The following is a 15,992-nucleotide window of genomic DNA, read 5'->3' as shown; positions in this document are numbered from 1 at the left end:
AAAATTAATTTACACAAATATTCCACAAAAACTTTTATTATAAAAATTTATTATGAGGTGAATTCAATATTTGATATTTTAGGTAAAGAATTATAGTCTACTATTTTTTTTATTTCTATTTTAAAACATTAAAAAAATTTAATTGTTTTTATTGGCAGTTAAACACCCGTTTAAGTGTAACTATGAAATAAAAAAAAACAAACAAACGAGTAATAAATTTAAATATTAACACAAAAATAAACTACGTACGTCTTAAGTTTCATTAAGTTTTTCTTTTTAAGAGATTTAATAATGGAGGAAGTTTACAATTCGATACATATTTAATTTTCAACCGTCACTCTTTACCGGATGCATCGATTTTTAAACGTAGTTTTATTTAAATTTATTTTTTAAGAGAAAGTTCTCCTACCGTAGTAAGTCCCTTTCATATAAAATTAAGTTGAAGATTTTTAAAATCAAAAATTACATATTCGGTATAATATCTATTTAACTATAAACTATTTGACGATATCATTTGTTTAATCGATAATCATAACTAAACATTATATTATTATGTGATAATGAAATACAGTCTCAAGTCAATCAATGATATTCAATGGTTTTTCACGAGAAATTTATAGGAAAATACCGGTTTGAAATTTAAATATTTTTAATGCCTTTTAATATATATATTTTACATACCAGCATCCCCATCGTGGCTTCGTCGGCATTGTATGAATACTTATTTCCTGGCGCGGTCAGGGGGATATTTAACCAATTATGTCTAGATAAAGGTGCTCTGTTCCCTGAACACCCGGCTCTCTTTCTTTCTTTTTCTGTTTAGACTCCGGAGCCACCGTAAGGTACTACTTCTGAAGATGATATGTATGAATGTAAATTAAGTGTAGTCTTGTACAATCTCAGGTCGACCATTCCTGAGCTGAAATGTGTGGGTTAATTGAAACCCAACCAGCAAAGAAGACCGGTATTCACTGTCTAGTATTCAAATCCGAATAAAAGTAACTGCTTTTACTAGGATTTGTACCTTACAACTCTCGACTTCGAAACGAGCTGATTTGCGATGACGACCACCACTAGACCAACTTCCTGGACCCCCCTCTGGTTTCATTAAACTCATGCTTGAGAGTTGACAGGTATCAACTTGATTTTTGGTATGTGTAATGTTCATATGAATATCCAAAAATAAATTTCTGGATTGTTTTAAATTCCGAGTTTAAAAGGTTAAAATTGATTTTTGATTTTTTTTAAAAACCCGACTATTTTTTGAATTTCTATGTAAAAAATGAAAATATCAACTTGACTTTTGGTGAGTGAAATTTTCATGTGAGTATTTAAGAAAAAACTTTTAGATTTTGCGAAATTTGACCTTGAAATGGGTGAAGAAAGGTAAAAAAATTCTGAATCTCAAATGATTGGAAATTTTCTCCATTTCCAACTATACTAAACGAGATATTCGCTCGATTTGGGATTGCAAATATTCTTCAGATAATTTAAAAACAATTTTTGGGATTTTTAAATTTACAATTTTTAAGGGATGCGACCATGTATGGCGCTGCAGCTCAACCAACACAGCCACAGCCACACTGTTTGTGCGACGCAACTGGCTGCACATGCCTGCGGTTACTTGATTAAAAACATAGAAAAAAAATTGACCACGACGAGAAACGCAAGTAAAACTATATAGCAACGAGGATGCTGGTTAAGTTATAAAATAAATTACATTGATAATTTCACACATATTAACCTAATTAAAAATAAATTAATGTAATAAGATTATAATTTAACCGTTTAATATTCTGTTTCATAATCTAATCTAGCTAATAATATATCGGTTAAATGATAAACTAAAATTCAATTGATATGTTATGAACCGTTACAATAGCAATTAAAAACAAAAAACAAATTAAATTAAAAATAACAAATCCACGTGAAACGATTAATTAGCTACAAATGTGGGGGTTCGATAAAACTATACTATAAAACGTAGTATATAAATTTGTGTATGGATGGGTTGAGAGGGGTAAACTGTCAAATTGGGTCTGCATTAGATTAATCCTAATGTTAATTATGGGTATCGTATTTTGGATATAATACAACGCCGAACAATATATGTTGTTTATACGGAGGCTAAAAGTGGTGAGAGGAGTAAAATAAGGTTCGCTTTGCGTCCGAGCAGCGTGCTAATGCGATTTCAACGATTCAAATACAAATTACAAATAATTTGGGAGAGAGAGTTGATCCTATAGCCGACAATCTACTTATACAACTATACCCCGATCATCCCCTTACCGTGATATTAGCGGTGACAAACCTGAAATCAGTTATCATCGACGATGATTTGACGTACAGATTAATGGTTGTCTCTCTTCAGTAATACGTAATCAATCGTTTTGATCGCCTGTAATCAATTCATTGTAAATCGTATCTCATATATTATATTGTCTACCAGAACCAGACTGTACGATACAAAAACAAAACATCATTTGATTTTCATGTATCATCCTGATTGTTTCCTGTAAAGATTAAAACTATATTTGCTTGTTCAACGTGTACCACATTTATTTCATCACGAATTAAACGAATCAGTAGACTGTTCTTATGTCTGGTATATTAAACCGCGTTCAAACGGCAATTCAAATTAAAATAATAATCAAAAAGAATAGAGTAAACAAAAAGCTTTGATTGATCGAAGAAAAGTATGACGAAATCACCTTCACTTTTTCTGAATTAGTCGCTTAAGGTAGAGTGATACATGACTCCCCCCGCAAAAAAATAAAGCATTTCTGGTAATAATTTAGAGATGATGCGCATTCATAATTCAGTAATGTTTGTTGTAAATATACAAAAAAGTGTCGTTTTATTCTATTTTCTAAAATTTTTTATAATAAAAAATTACACGTTCCCGTAGCGGCGAGGGTAATGTTTTGAATTTTTAAAAATATGTAAAAAGAAAAAATAAAAAATAAATGAAAAAATGTAAACCAAGAGTTTAAATGTAAATACTTTTTCGTATAATACGTATCTAATCCATATTATTCGTTCTTAAATACACTTCATATAAATTTGCATCGACTGATTTAAGTTATTGATGGATTGTAAAGAAACGTTAACCCGATTTAATTACAAAAATGAGATTAAACGAATCACAAAAATAATCTAATGCTCACTAACTCGTCTAATTAACTTTAGATATTAAACTGGCCGATCGTTAGGCCGGGTAAATAACATACGATAACCAATTTTTAGTCCAACTATAATGTATGTGCGGAAGGCATTATAATGAGCTTTTTTGATACTATATGCGAGTCATTTCCATTAGAATAAAGTATATAAAATTATAGTTATTTGATGTAATGACGATCTCCATGGCAGAGTGGTAGCGTCTCAGCCTTTTATTCGGAGGATATCCGGTTCGAATTCCGGTTAGGCGTGACATTTTTCATACGCTACAAATTTCCATTTCCATAACCTACGAACAAACTTTATAAGCCATAATTTAATTTATAAGCCATAACTTACTTTGTATTTCCTTTTTATACGTTAAGAAAAAGTAAAAAAAAGTTCATTATTATTACAGTAAAAAGATGGTAAAGTTTAAAAACAGTAGAGCGAAACATTTTTTGTTTATTGATTATTAACACGGTGACCATAACAACATATGTCAAGATTATTGACTTTTGAATGCGCATCATCTTTTTAAATAATTACTTATTCTCTTTATTTTTTTATTTTTTTACACAACAAAACTGTCAAAATCCACATTTTTCAAATTCCAGACTTGCCCCACTATGAATTATATCTTACCGGAGAAGATTATTGGTATAAATATCAACGTAGTTGTGATAAGTCAAAATATTCTCATAGACATTCTGTACCCAATTTCAATTTTGTCAACTCTTTTAACAAAACTGAAACTTTAAAACTTTGTGTTCGTGAAGCCGTTACATCATTTAAAATGAGAGATACTGGAAACGTGAAGTTTACAAAAAGTAAATGGGTTGTCAATATCCCAGAAACTGTTGCAAAGAATCGATAAATAAGCACATCTTGGCTGATAAAACTATTGAAGAATGAACGAAACAAAGCAAAAAACAAGAGCTGAATATGAAAATATAAAATGAAACACAAATATGATGCAGGAGAATTTTAAATAAACTGTAAAAATTACCTTTCTTTTGACTTAGATTTTCCGAAAATTATATTTTTTATTTGTTAGACCTATTATTACAAAAACTGTACAAAAAATCATTGTAACTTTTTTTGAAAACAATAAACGATGAAGCCATTTATTATAGTTAGATTATGAAGAAATAGTAGAAAATAACCTTACTACGAATTTTTCACTTCAAAATTTGGAAAAATGTAAGAATCATAAAAAAATATTTTCAATTTTTTGTTGAATAAAAAAAAAATACTTTCACAGTTTCCACAGTTTCAAAATTGTAAATGGTTTGAAATGTGAAGCAGGTTACTTGAATAATTTTTGAGAAAAAGGGTCACAAAATTGGCAAATTTAAATAGATTTAAATGTCACGTATCATTCTGGTTTGACTTCCCTAATGTATTTATAGCTTGCTTATTAAACAAACAGAGCTGCAAAATCTATTTTTTAAATATTTTCATTTATTCTACCAAAAACGTTTCTGTTGAACAATTTCACTTCACTAATAATAATATTATTTTTCGTTTATTATTTTACATTAATAAATTTTAATATGTTAGTTATGTAAATTTATTAGAGTAAATTTTTAAAATAATATATTGCCGTATTAATTGTGTAGTTTATAATCATGTAATAATAATAATAATAATATGTGTAATAATAATCATAGTTTTTTTTAAACAAAGCAAGGCAAAGTTATGAAGGTATACCTCAAAATAAAGAAAAACTCTACAATAGCCTTAACAGTTCAGTAGATTTCGATGTTCACTCGTTTATTTGCCCTGCAGACATCAAGTCGATGTTTATACCTCTTACCAAACATGACAAAATATCAGGTGTAAACATCTGGTTTCAGAGATCCAACCGAGAACTTTGTATTTTTTCATAAACCCACAAATAAAAATCTACACTGGTTAAGATCTGGCGATCATTAAGACCAGGTAAATAACACGTAAATTTTTAAATATGTAATACATTTTAGGTACTAATTAATAGGAAAATTTTTACGATGCATGGAAAAAATTAAAAAATAGTTTTTTTTTTAAATTTAGAATCCGACGGAGTACAAAAAGAAACAAAAGTGTATAAGCCTACTAAGAGATATTCAATTATTCAAAAAAAATTATTCTACTATTTCAGTAAAATTTTGAGAAACGGAACCTTAAAATCCATTTTTCCCTGCGCCTTTGACTGAATGTAACAAAAATTAAAAATGGTACTATTAGCCTAAACGTAGAAATTATCATGGCAAATTTCTTACAAATCGGTCCATCCAGTCTGACAAAATAGGCCTATATACATATGGGTACTCCCTTTCGGAATTTTACAATGCAAAAACTGTGTATTTAGGTTAGAAAGGGAAGGCATGAAACGTTAAAATTAGAAATATATAGGGCAAAAAACGTAAAAATTAGGCCCCGACTTGTAAAATTCGATCCGATTACATATTAATATAAAGCTATACTGTACCTTTATTAAAATGATTTTTAAATTCTTTAAATTTTGAAATATTTTAATTGGCGCCAATTAAGGATTAACCAGGGGTTCTTACTATTAGTGTAAGTATTTCTATTAATCTGATACAGCTTAAAAAAAAGTTTAAAGAATCTTAAAAAAGTATTATTTTTTATACTTTTAGTGCGATGTTTAAAGTGTTTATTATTTTTCATAGTTAAATTTTATAAATAAAATTTTATTAAAATAATTTCTTATAACAAAATGTTTAAAATATTAAATATAATTTCTAATATAGTTTTTTTTATAGTAGATAATTCATTATAAATAATTTTTCAGATATGCGGGTGAAACATTAACTAAGAATGCATTTGAAAAACGAATTGCTGGCGCTCAAGAATTATTACATCCTTGTAGACCACAAGATAGAATTTCTGGTGATTTATCTAAAATTAAAGATCCAGTTTTAATGGCGTTAAGCCTTAGAGAAAGACAAAACAGAATTGGAAAATTACATGTAAGTGAACAATAATTTTCTGTTTATTTTAAATTACCCTATATTCTAGTTCTCAGAGAAATTCAAAATAAAGTATTCGGTTAAAATTCACAAAAAAAGAAAGCATGCTTAAAATTGATGAAACATGTGCAATTTTGTTTTTAAATAAGTCTAAATACCAATTTTCACGATTAAAAAACCTTTCAGTAACACAGAATTTTTATTAAAAAAAAATTTCCACACAATTTTTCACCTCCTTAGAGAGTTTAAAAAAAAATTCATACTTTAGTTTGGAGTTTCTAAGATATAACAACTGTACCCTCTAAAATTCACCTATAAAGATTAAGCGGTGCATTTTAATCAGTCAGAACACTTAGTTTTATATACATATACACCGGTTAGACAGTAAATCAGGTGATTTTAAAAAGTTATTAAGAGTAAATTATTAATTTTATTGAGTTTTAACAAGTACGAACGCAACAGTGACATGAAAACATATATATTATCTTTGATATTAAGTCAACGAAAACAGAAATTTATCGTCCAAAAATGATCATCTTGCGGATGACCGCATTCCGCCTTATACACTCAATAAGACTTTTACTAAGCTCACTCGTTACACTTTGCAGCATTTCTATTAGAGGAATTTCGAAACCCAGTATCGGAAATTTTGCTTATTTACAAATCCTGGCAAATGAAAATGAGCCTCATCGCTCATAAGTAAGTTATTAATAAGGTCTTGCCTTTCTTTGTAGCAAAGTTTGACAGAAATTTTTACCCTGTTTTCGTAATCACGTTTGTGTATTGCATATGAGTTCTTTGGATTTTATATGAGTGAAGGGTGAAATGTGAGGTCACTGTGCAGAATTCGCCGTATACTGCTGTCAGAGTGACACAGAATGACTATGCGCTGACCGGCGTCGACTTCGCTCAAATGCCTCTCTCATAGTTGCGATATTCTCGGGTGTACGTACTGTTATTACACTGCCACCTTTCTTCTTAGTGTAGAACCAGTGGCCTCAAAGTTTCGAAACTAAGTCTTGATTGCCTAACGTTTTCGTAATTCACGCCGACAGTTTTTGTAAAAAGCTTTCACAGCAAAGGTACGTTGTTTACCACTGCACGATTCCATTGCAACTAAATGGTTGTCAGTAAACTCCACAATGGCAGAAGCGGTTTCATCCTCACACAACTTTATCTCTGAAAAAACAGTGACGTAAAATCCTCCGTTCATTGCCGCACTTATACAGTACTATAAAAAAATAACTTCAATTTTCATAAATTTTTTTATATGTAGGCCAGTTTATATTTTTTAGCTTATATAAACAATGTATAACATAATTTATACTTTTAAAAGTGGGTTAAAGAATAATATACTTCAAATACCGAGAAAAGAAAGCAAAAGCAATAATATATATATATATATATATATATATATATATATATATATATATATATATATATATATATATGCTTGGCAATCATTAGACGGTGAACCAGGTGTGTGAAAGAAACAAATTTGAATGATTCTATCCCTACGTAGTAACTAATAACATAGCTTCCTATTCGTTTATACACCGCATAAAAAAGTTTCACAAATTTAAAATCGTCATAAAATTGTAAACTAAAATAATAAATTCGAATTAAACATTACTTTAAAAACAATAAAAAAATGTATGTGTGTCTACATTTTTGTAGCTCGGGAAAAAAGACGCATTATAATTAGCAATTGAACGAGTTCAAAGCGAAATTAAATATTTTAACTCTCATTTTGTACTTAATATAAAGATAATTATTTTTCCTTGGAAAATTGGATACAATTTATACCCGTATTATAATTAGAAATGTTTCTAACATAAAATTAGTTTAAAAAATTTAGAATATTTTTTGTTTAAGGAAATGCTAAATTTAAACGAAAATTAAGTTCAATACAGATTCAAATATTAAGGAGATATGATGAAAAATAATTTTTATTCTATATGAAAAGGTCGTTCAATAAATTATAGGATCAAATTGTAATAGGGAAGATTATTTAATAGAATAAAATAAAACTGTCTGATAGTTAGGATCAACGACATAAAAAATGTTAGCTGTTCGAAAAGAATATTCATTATTATACATTTTTTGTTTATTTAAAAAAATCGACAGTTTGAAACATGTCAGAGAGCTATGGTAAGATTTTTATTCTCTGAAAGTGTAAAATCGGCCGAACTTCACTCGTGGATGTTAAAACAATAAGATAAAACACCTATTAACCTTGAAAGTTTTTACAAGTCGGATCGAACAGTTTAAATCTGGCAAAACTTCACCGATTCTCATCATAGTTGAAGATCGGTGAAAGTTTCAACTGAGAATTTAAACAAAAAAATCGCATTAACGATCTTGTATGCCAGGACAGACGCATAAATATTTTGAAAACTTCTGAAATTTAAATTCGAGTATCGGAATGATCTAAAATATTATCAATTATAAGTTAAATTACCGCAATATGATGGCTTCTGAGACGATCGACTTGAAAACACAGACTTACTTTTATACGGAACTTAACGAAATACGGATATCATTCAAATGATATACGGACTTTCACTTGAAAGCTATTCTTTCAAAGATCTCATAATAACCGGTGATGAAATTTCGGTTCATTAATTTAAGCCGGAATCCAAACGGTCAGAGCACGGAATAGAAAAATCTGAATTTCCCTACCGGGAAAAGATTACAAAACCTACTGGTCAGCCAGTAAAGTGATGCTAATGCTGTTTAGGGACCAAAGGCCCGATTTATTGTGATTATTCAAAAGAACAATGTACATTCGTCAGTTAGTATTATTTTGACTAGCTAGAAAATAAAGTAAAACCCGCTAAAAGGAGGAAACGTCCCGATTTTACCTCAAAAGGTGTCATTGTTCGGTATAATAACACTCACCATTCAAAAGACACGGTAAGCTACTACACATATGTCGGGTTGGGAGGTGTTTGCATACATCCACCTTACAGCCCCTCTCACACACTATTAGATTTGGTTACGTGCCTTCAAGCTGACCAATAATGATCGTTTTAAGAATCCGGTACAAGTATGCCTAAGAAAGCAAAATTAACAATTATTTACTACTACTGAAGTAAGGAGGTTTGCAGAGAAATATGATGAGAAGATTATGTAGAAATTTAGCGTTAGCTTCGTATTATTATATGAAACTGCGTCATCTATTATTGTATGAAAAGTAGCGTTAGTATATATATATAATTAATTCATTGCCATTGAAATAAACAACAATCTTTACAAAGTTATTTCTCTTTTTAATTACTGAAGGACTTTACAATATAATAAAAACGACTTTATTTACCGTACAATAAAAACATTAAAACTGATTAACAATACGTCATATTTGCAAAAATAAACTCTAAGTGTAAAGAAACATACATTTTTATATCTAAATACTTATCTTCACATAAAAATATTAATCTTTAACTGTTAAAAATAAAAACAGTTACAACTGTCCAAAAAGAAAAATTTCATGTTTAACTAACACACTGTAACAGATTGTTACTCTTTTATTTGTTACAATTTAAAAAATTTTAATAGAAAGATTAAAAAAATATTTTAAATTAAGTATATCTGTTTTTTCATTAGCGCGTAGCGTATAAATTTTTATCACTAAAATATATAAGATGCACAATCTAAGAGGAAAAGGAATAAACGGGCGATTTAAAAAGACACATATGTTGAGAAAAAGGAAAATAGGTTATACAACAAATGTACATTGTAAATTCAATGCAAATAATCTCCGAATCGCTTCATCTAGAAATAAATAAGAGAATTTTCAGATAAAGCATTGGGTTGACTAAGAAATTTTAACGTATTAAAAAATATAGAAATTCCGATTATCTAAGCTTACATAAAAGTATTATTAATAATAGTAATATTAAAAATAGTAATAATAATATTAATAATCTCTTTTTCAAGTTTACAGTTTCAAAACATATTCCCAAATGAAAATCTATACAATTATTACATTTTTTTTTTGTCTTCAGTCATTTGACTGGTTTGATGCAGCTCTCCAAGATTCCCTATCTAGTGCTAGTCGTTTCATTTCAGTATACCCTCTACATCCTACATCCCCAACAATTTGTTTTACATACTCCAAACGTGGCCTGCCTACACAATTTTTCCCTTCTACCTGTCCTTCCAAAATTAAAGCGACTATTCCAGGATGCCTTAGTATGTGGCCTATAAGTCTGTCTCTTCTTTTAACTATATTTTTCCAAATGCTTCTTTCTTCATCTATTTGCCGCAATACCTCCTCATTTGTCACTTTATCCACCCATCTGATTTTTAACATTCTCCTATAGCACCACATTTCAAAAGCTTCTAATCTTTTCTTCTCAGATATTCCGATTGTCCAAGTTTCACTTCCATATAAAGCGACACTCCAAACATATACTTTCAAAAATCTTTTCCTGACGTTTAAATTAATTTTTGATGTAAACAAATTATATTTCTTACTGAAGGCTCGTTTAGCTTGTGCTATTCGGCATTTTATATCGCTCCTGCTTCTTCCATCTTTAGTAATTTTACTTCCCAAATAACAAAATTCTTCTACCTCCATAATCTTTTCTCCTCCTATTTTCACATTCAGTGGTCCATCTTTGTTATTTCTACTACATTTCATTACTTTTGTTTTGTTCTTGTTTATTTTCATGCGATAGTTCTTGCGTAGGACTTCATCTATGCCGTTCATTGTTTCTTCTAAATCCTTTTTACTCTCGGCTAGAATTACTATATCATCAGCAAATCGTAGCATATTTATCTTTTCACCTTGTACTGTTACTCCGAATCTAAATTGTTCTTTCAGCTTTTATTACATTTAAAGCTGTTAAATTGGAATTTTTTTCAGTGGTCTTTTACCATATTATTTTATACTAGTTGCATTGCATACTGATTGTATTTTAAAAATTAAGTTATAAAAAAATCACCGTTTTAACTACATGTACAAAATAATTATTAAAATAAAAATGGAACCGACATCAAAATGTAAGAAATAATTTCGTCCAAATACTTAATTCCTTAGACACTTTTTTGAATCAGCGCCTGCTTCTACAAAATTAAATTCTAGATATAATATAAATTTGTTCTATAATACTATACGTTTATAAAATCCAATACCGATATTACATCGGTGGAATTCATATATATGTGCTTTGATTGCATTTCAGTTTGTGATTATTACGTCTTTTTATATACGCCATCTAAAGGTCCATTCAAGTACCACATATTTACTTTGGCGCCGATTAAAAAATGTCAAAAAAAATTTTGTATTTGTACGAAATTATTAATTTTTAGCGAATTTTGATGTCTGGTCCATTTTATAGTTTTCTGTGTCTAATTAATAACGAAACTGTTCGGCGAAGTTAATATGTGCTCCGTTTTGGTGATGTAATGTAGCTGTCTCCAGTCAAAGGCCATTGGTATTTTATTCAAACTCCTTGGTGTGATCAATAATCAATTTATTAAAATCATGGTACCACCACGAAAAACAGCCGCGTCGATTGCAAAAAAAAATTATTTCAATCAGATTAATAGGAAAAACGCGCGAACAAACATAAAACAAATTCCTTTCGGCACGCCGGAAGGCAGGGAATACAAAAGATTTCCACCTCAAAATTAGAAAAAAACTTCGAATTTAATCAATTCAACAATGGTTGCAAGTGAAAAAAGTTTCACATGTTTAGCAAACTATAAGCCCATCTTACAATTCCAGCAAAAGTTTGAATTATCCCTTGACGTAAGAGTTACTCATATCAAAAATTGTTTCAGACAAAGGTTTTAGGTAATGTTTAGAGGATATTTTATTTTTTCGAAAAAGCTACCAAATTTCCACCCCTATGGTTTGATTTTGGCCGTTAACTCGACCCAGGTTTTGGTACGAGCTTTTTTTAGAAAACAATTTGAAAGTGATTGGCGCAAAATTACGGCATTTATCGTGTCTACAAGAAAGTGAAATATACATATATATATATATATATATATAACTTTTGAGCTGACGGTGGTTTTGGGGTCTGAGAGATGTGAAACGCTTTGATATGTCGAAATTTCCAGAAGTCGAATCATGGTACCCATTACAGTAGGTAGCTTTCTTCTGAAATCTAACTAAAATAAAAAATATACGGATCGAATACATAACCTCAATTTTTGAAGTCTGTTAATAACAACATCATATCTTTGTGTGCCATATGAAATACTTCATGTCACTTCTAAAAATGACAAAGTTAAGTTCAATAACAAGCATTCCATGTTAGAATTATTAGAGGAAATTAGGCTTGAAGTAGTTTCCTGTTTGTTGCCTTTTTCATTCAGCCCGAATGTACTGTTAAATAAAACCATTCAAATGCTGGTGATATTTAGTTATACAAGCAACGCAATATATTACTTCACCATATAGGGACTAATTGACTATATCATTACTCTGAGAGTAAGTAAGATTCAGCCATGCTGTTCTTACACCACTACTCAATCGAGAGGAATAATACAATTTGAGTCAATTAAAAATAACTGACTCAAATGATATTCCAGAACTTGTAGTATATTTTCCAAGTTTTGTTAAATCGGGGCTGTTATGTCCCTTGTTTCTTGCTGTTGTAATTAATGCAAATATATTTTCTAACATTCCTTAATAGCTAAACTATGTTAAATTAATTATTTATTAAAATAAGAATATTAACAAAAAAATAATAATTTTAAAGTATAAATGAACTAGCTTGGTTTTAAATATCGATCTCCTCCAAAGGAAGTAAGCACTAGGTATTTTTGTTTCAGCATTTTAATATCATTAGAACCTTAAATAAAATTAATTTTATTGCTGTTCTAGTACTCTGCACACGATTTTTGTTTTCAGAACAGATTTTAATTATATACTAAAAAGTGTAACTGGTAATTTATTTTACCTACACTCATATTTATGATGCCTAAATTAGGTATTTTTTAAAAGAAGGAAAAATGCATCCAAGGTTAATGAATAATGATGATTACATTCTTGATCATAAAGGGTTATTTAATTTCACACAAAAATTTAAATAATCAGCGCAAAATATTTACTATTTAACATTTATTGAATTAGGAAACTCAAAAAAAAAAAACCAGAGCTGAGGTTACAGTCACTTTGGATATTACTTTACAGCTTGAAAATATTGACAATGGATGTTGGTTTCTAATTACTAATCAAACCTTATAAATTTATATTTTGATTCACACATTTATTTATTATTTTGGGAAAAAATTTAGATACACTGTTACTTAAGATAAACGAAAAGAAATAATTTGATTCACACCTGAGTTTGAAAAAAGATTTCAACATCAAGAAAAGTATGCAGCCATTTTTTTTGAGTAATGCAAAAATTTATCCATCATCTTGTTTTCCTAAGCTATTAAACGCATAGATTTATCTGCTACAATATTCTGGAATTGAATTATTTGTTAGGGAGTCTGTTCTGGGATATATATTTATTTTCTAGAATAAAAATAACTTTTTTACTTCACATGTTTAAACTAATAAATTGCCAATCGCCATACACTACTTCATTTAGATAAAAATATTCAAATATACAGTTTTGGTTATTACAAGGCACAATGATATATAAAGATCTTGAAAGTCTCTTCTGGATAGGATAATTTCCCTCAATTGCCCCACAGTTCTTTGTAGGGTTAATATCATCTTTTCTATAGGTAAAAAAATATTTAAAATGACGTTTATTTCCAATTTTGGGTTCTGCAAATGATAATTGACCCGTATTAATTTTTATGATGAGGATGTATTGGAGGATGTAAATAGAGCAAATGTGCTCTACACTTCTTTTTCCGGTATCCGAAAAATAAATATACACTTAAATTAAAGTGCTTTAGGATTGTATTCTTTAGTCAACGAGTAACACTACGAACTGAACGTTTCGGATTTCGTTTGAAAAACAGTCGAATTCTTTTTTCGCTGTTGTCTTAAGCTTACCCGATGAGTGTTCTTTCAAAACGCTTCCGGGTTTAAAAAACTGTTTTCACCATTTACGTACGTATGCTTTTGTCACTAGGAGAATTTCTACGATAGACTCGCGTATAATTTCTTTGTGTAAATGTCACTGTTTTATTTTTCTGCAAACCAGTACGCGCATTGTGCTTTCTCTCGTAACGCCATGGTATTGAAGTCCTGGATCATATTAGTTTGACCTGTGCAACATTCTAACGCAGCTGCTATGTGAAGTGAAATGTGTAATCTAAAACTTAATTGTAGTCGCTTCAAAATTACGCAAAAACACTATCCAGTGCTACAAAATAAAAACTACATTCGTTCTTGAAACTATCGACTTTGTTTTTCGCACACCCAGTATATTCGTTGGGGGAGAGGAAGGTGTATAATCCTGCCTAAATAATTTTAATAATTGTTTTATATCTATTTAAATTGTAAACATCCATTGATACTACGTACAAAAATCAACTAAATTACAATTTTTTTTTCACAATAAAATATTTACAATCTGTTTCCTCGGACAATGAATAATGTGTTGAATATTTGTAACTGAAGGATAAAACGTCCATTAGTAACAACTCGTCTACATTTCGTTTTATTATAACTGAAACCTGCAACTGCTGCCCATTGATAATAATGAAATGAAATTTTTTGTACGTTTGAAAAAAATGGTATGCCTGACTGGAATCTAAAACCTCAGATTGAAAGGTAAAGATCCTACTACTCAATTACGTAGATCAGCTTATCGCAGTAATTAGAGAACATTATTTTAAAATTCAAATTTTTAAAAGTAAAAACAATTCCACCTAGTCAATTAAATTTTTTTTTTAAACAAAAAGTTGATGTTAATTAAGCTGTAGAAAATCAGATATTAAAAAAATTAAGTAAAAGTGAAAATATATAATTAAAAGTAATAATAATAATAATTTATACGAAACTTAACATGAATTATTTAAAACAATAGTATTCTATATTCTACAGAAAATTAAGTTGTTATATGAAAACCAAATACTAACTGTAAGTTTGAATACAACGAATTACATCACTTTCCCCATGACCAAGTCTCAAGAGTGTACTTAAAGGCACAAGGACTTCGTATTAATAAGGGTGGAGTGGAATAAAATAAACTTAAAATATATTGCTGGAAACACAGGCAAAATAATAATGAAGTTATAACAGATATGGTATTAAAAAAAGAAATTTAAAAAATAACAATAAAAAACGAAAATGCTAAATTAGGAAAAAAATGAAAATATATAGTGGTACAGTTTTTAACTTCTTTAGCAATATGTACATGAGTTTATGAATTCGCGAAAAAAATTATAATATTGCTTACTATAACTATAAAAAAGTGAGAACTGCGGCAAAATCAACAACTTAATCAAAACTTGATGAAAAGTTATAAAAGTTTTTTATTCCATAATTTACCTGCTTTAAATAAAAATGTAAAAAAATATCTGTGAATATTGAAACACAGAAAGTGCATATATATATATATATATATATATATATATATATATATATACACGAGAATCATTTAATAATTATAGCAATAAATGGCAACAGCAGAAATACTATTCGATGGAATAAACTGAAACTATCTGATGTTCAAATTGGAATCAATGATATACAAAATATTAGCTGTTTGAAAAACATTTCCATTATTATAATCGTATTTTATTTATTTCAAAATGTTGGCTCCGTTTGACATGTACGAGTATACCGTTGAAGAGCTGTGATTAAAATGTTTTTGTGAAGTTGTAAAACTAGCTGAAATTCACTCGTTGATGTTAAAACGGTTAGTAAAAAGTGTATTAATAGTCAGTCAAAATTGTTATAATTTGATCGAACTGTTAAAATAAGGCAAACAA

General features: G+C 29.1%; 2 protein-coding genes across 3 annotated transcripts in view; one reads left to right on the top strand and one right to left on the bottom strand.

The window, feature by feature from the left end:
• Nos (Nitric oxide synthase) overlaps positions 1-15,992 on the bottom strand; it is a 752,676-nt gene that overhangs the window by 259,194 nt on the left and 477,490 nt on the right. The window lies entirely within an intron of this gene.
• Positions 1-15,992, top strand: part of LOC142323217 (cilia- and flagella-associated protein 299-like) — a 63,427-nt gene that overhangs the window by 4,603 nt on the left and 42,832 nt on the right. The window contains exon 2 of the mRNA XM_075362570.1: positions 5,957-6,134. Coding sequence (XP_075218685.1) covers positions 5,957-6,134 — 178 coding nt within the window. The remainder of the gene's footprint in view (positions 1-5,956; positions 6,135-15,992) is intronic.

Source organism: Lycorma delicatula, chromosome 4 (assembly GCF_047948215.1).
Source record: "Lycorma delicatula isolate Av1 chromosome 4, ASM4794821v1, whole genome shotgun sequence".
NCBI lineage: Eukaryota > Metazoa > Arthropoda > Insecta > Hemiptera > Fulgoridae > Lycorma > Lycorma delicatula.
The sequence above is the reverse complement of the archived record's forward strand: the minus strand, read 5'-3'. Positions and strand labels throughout refer to the sequence as shown.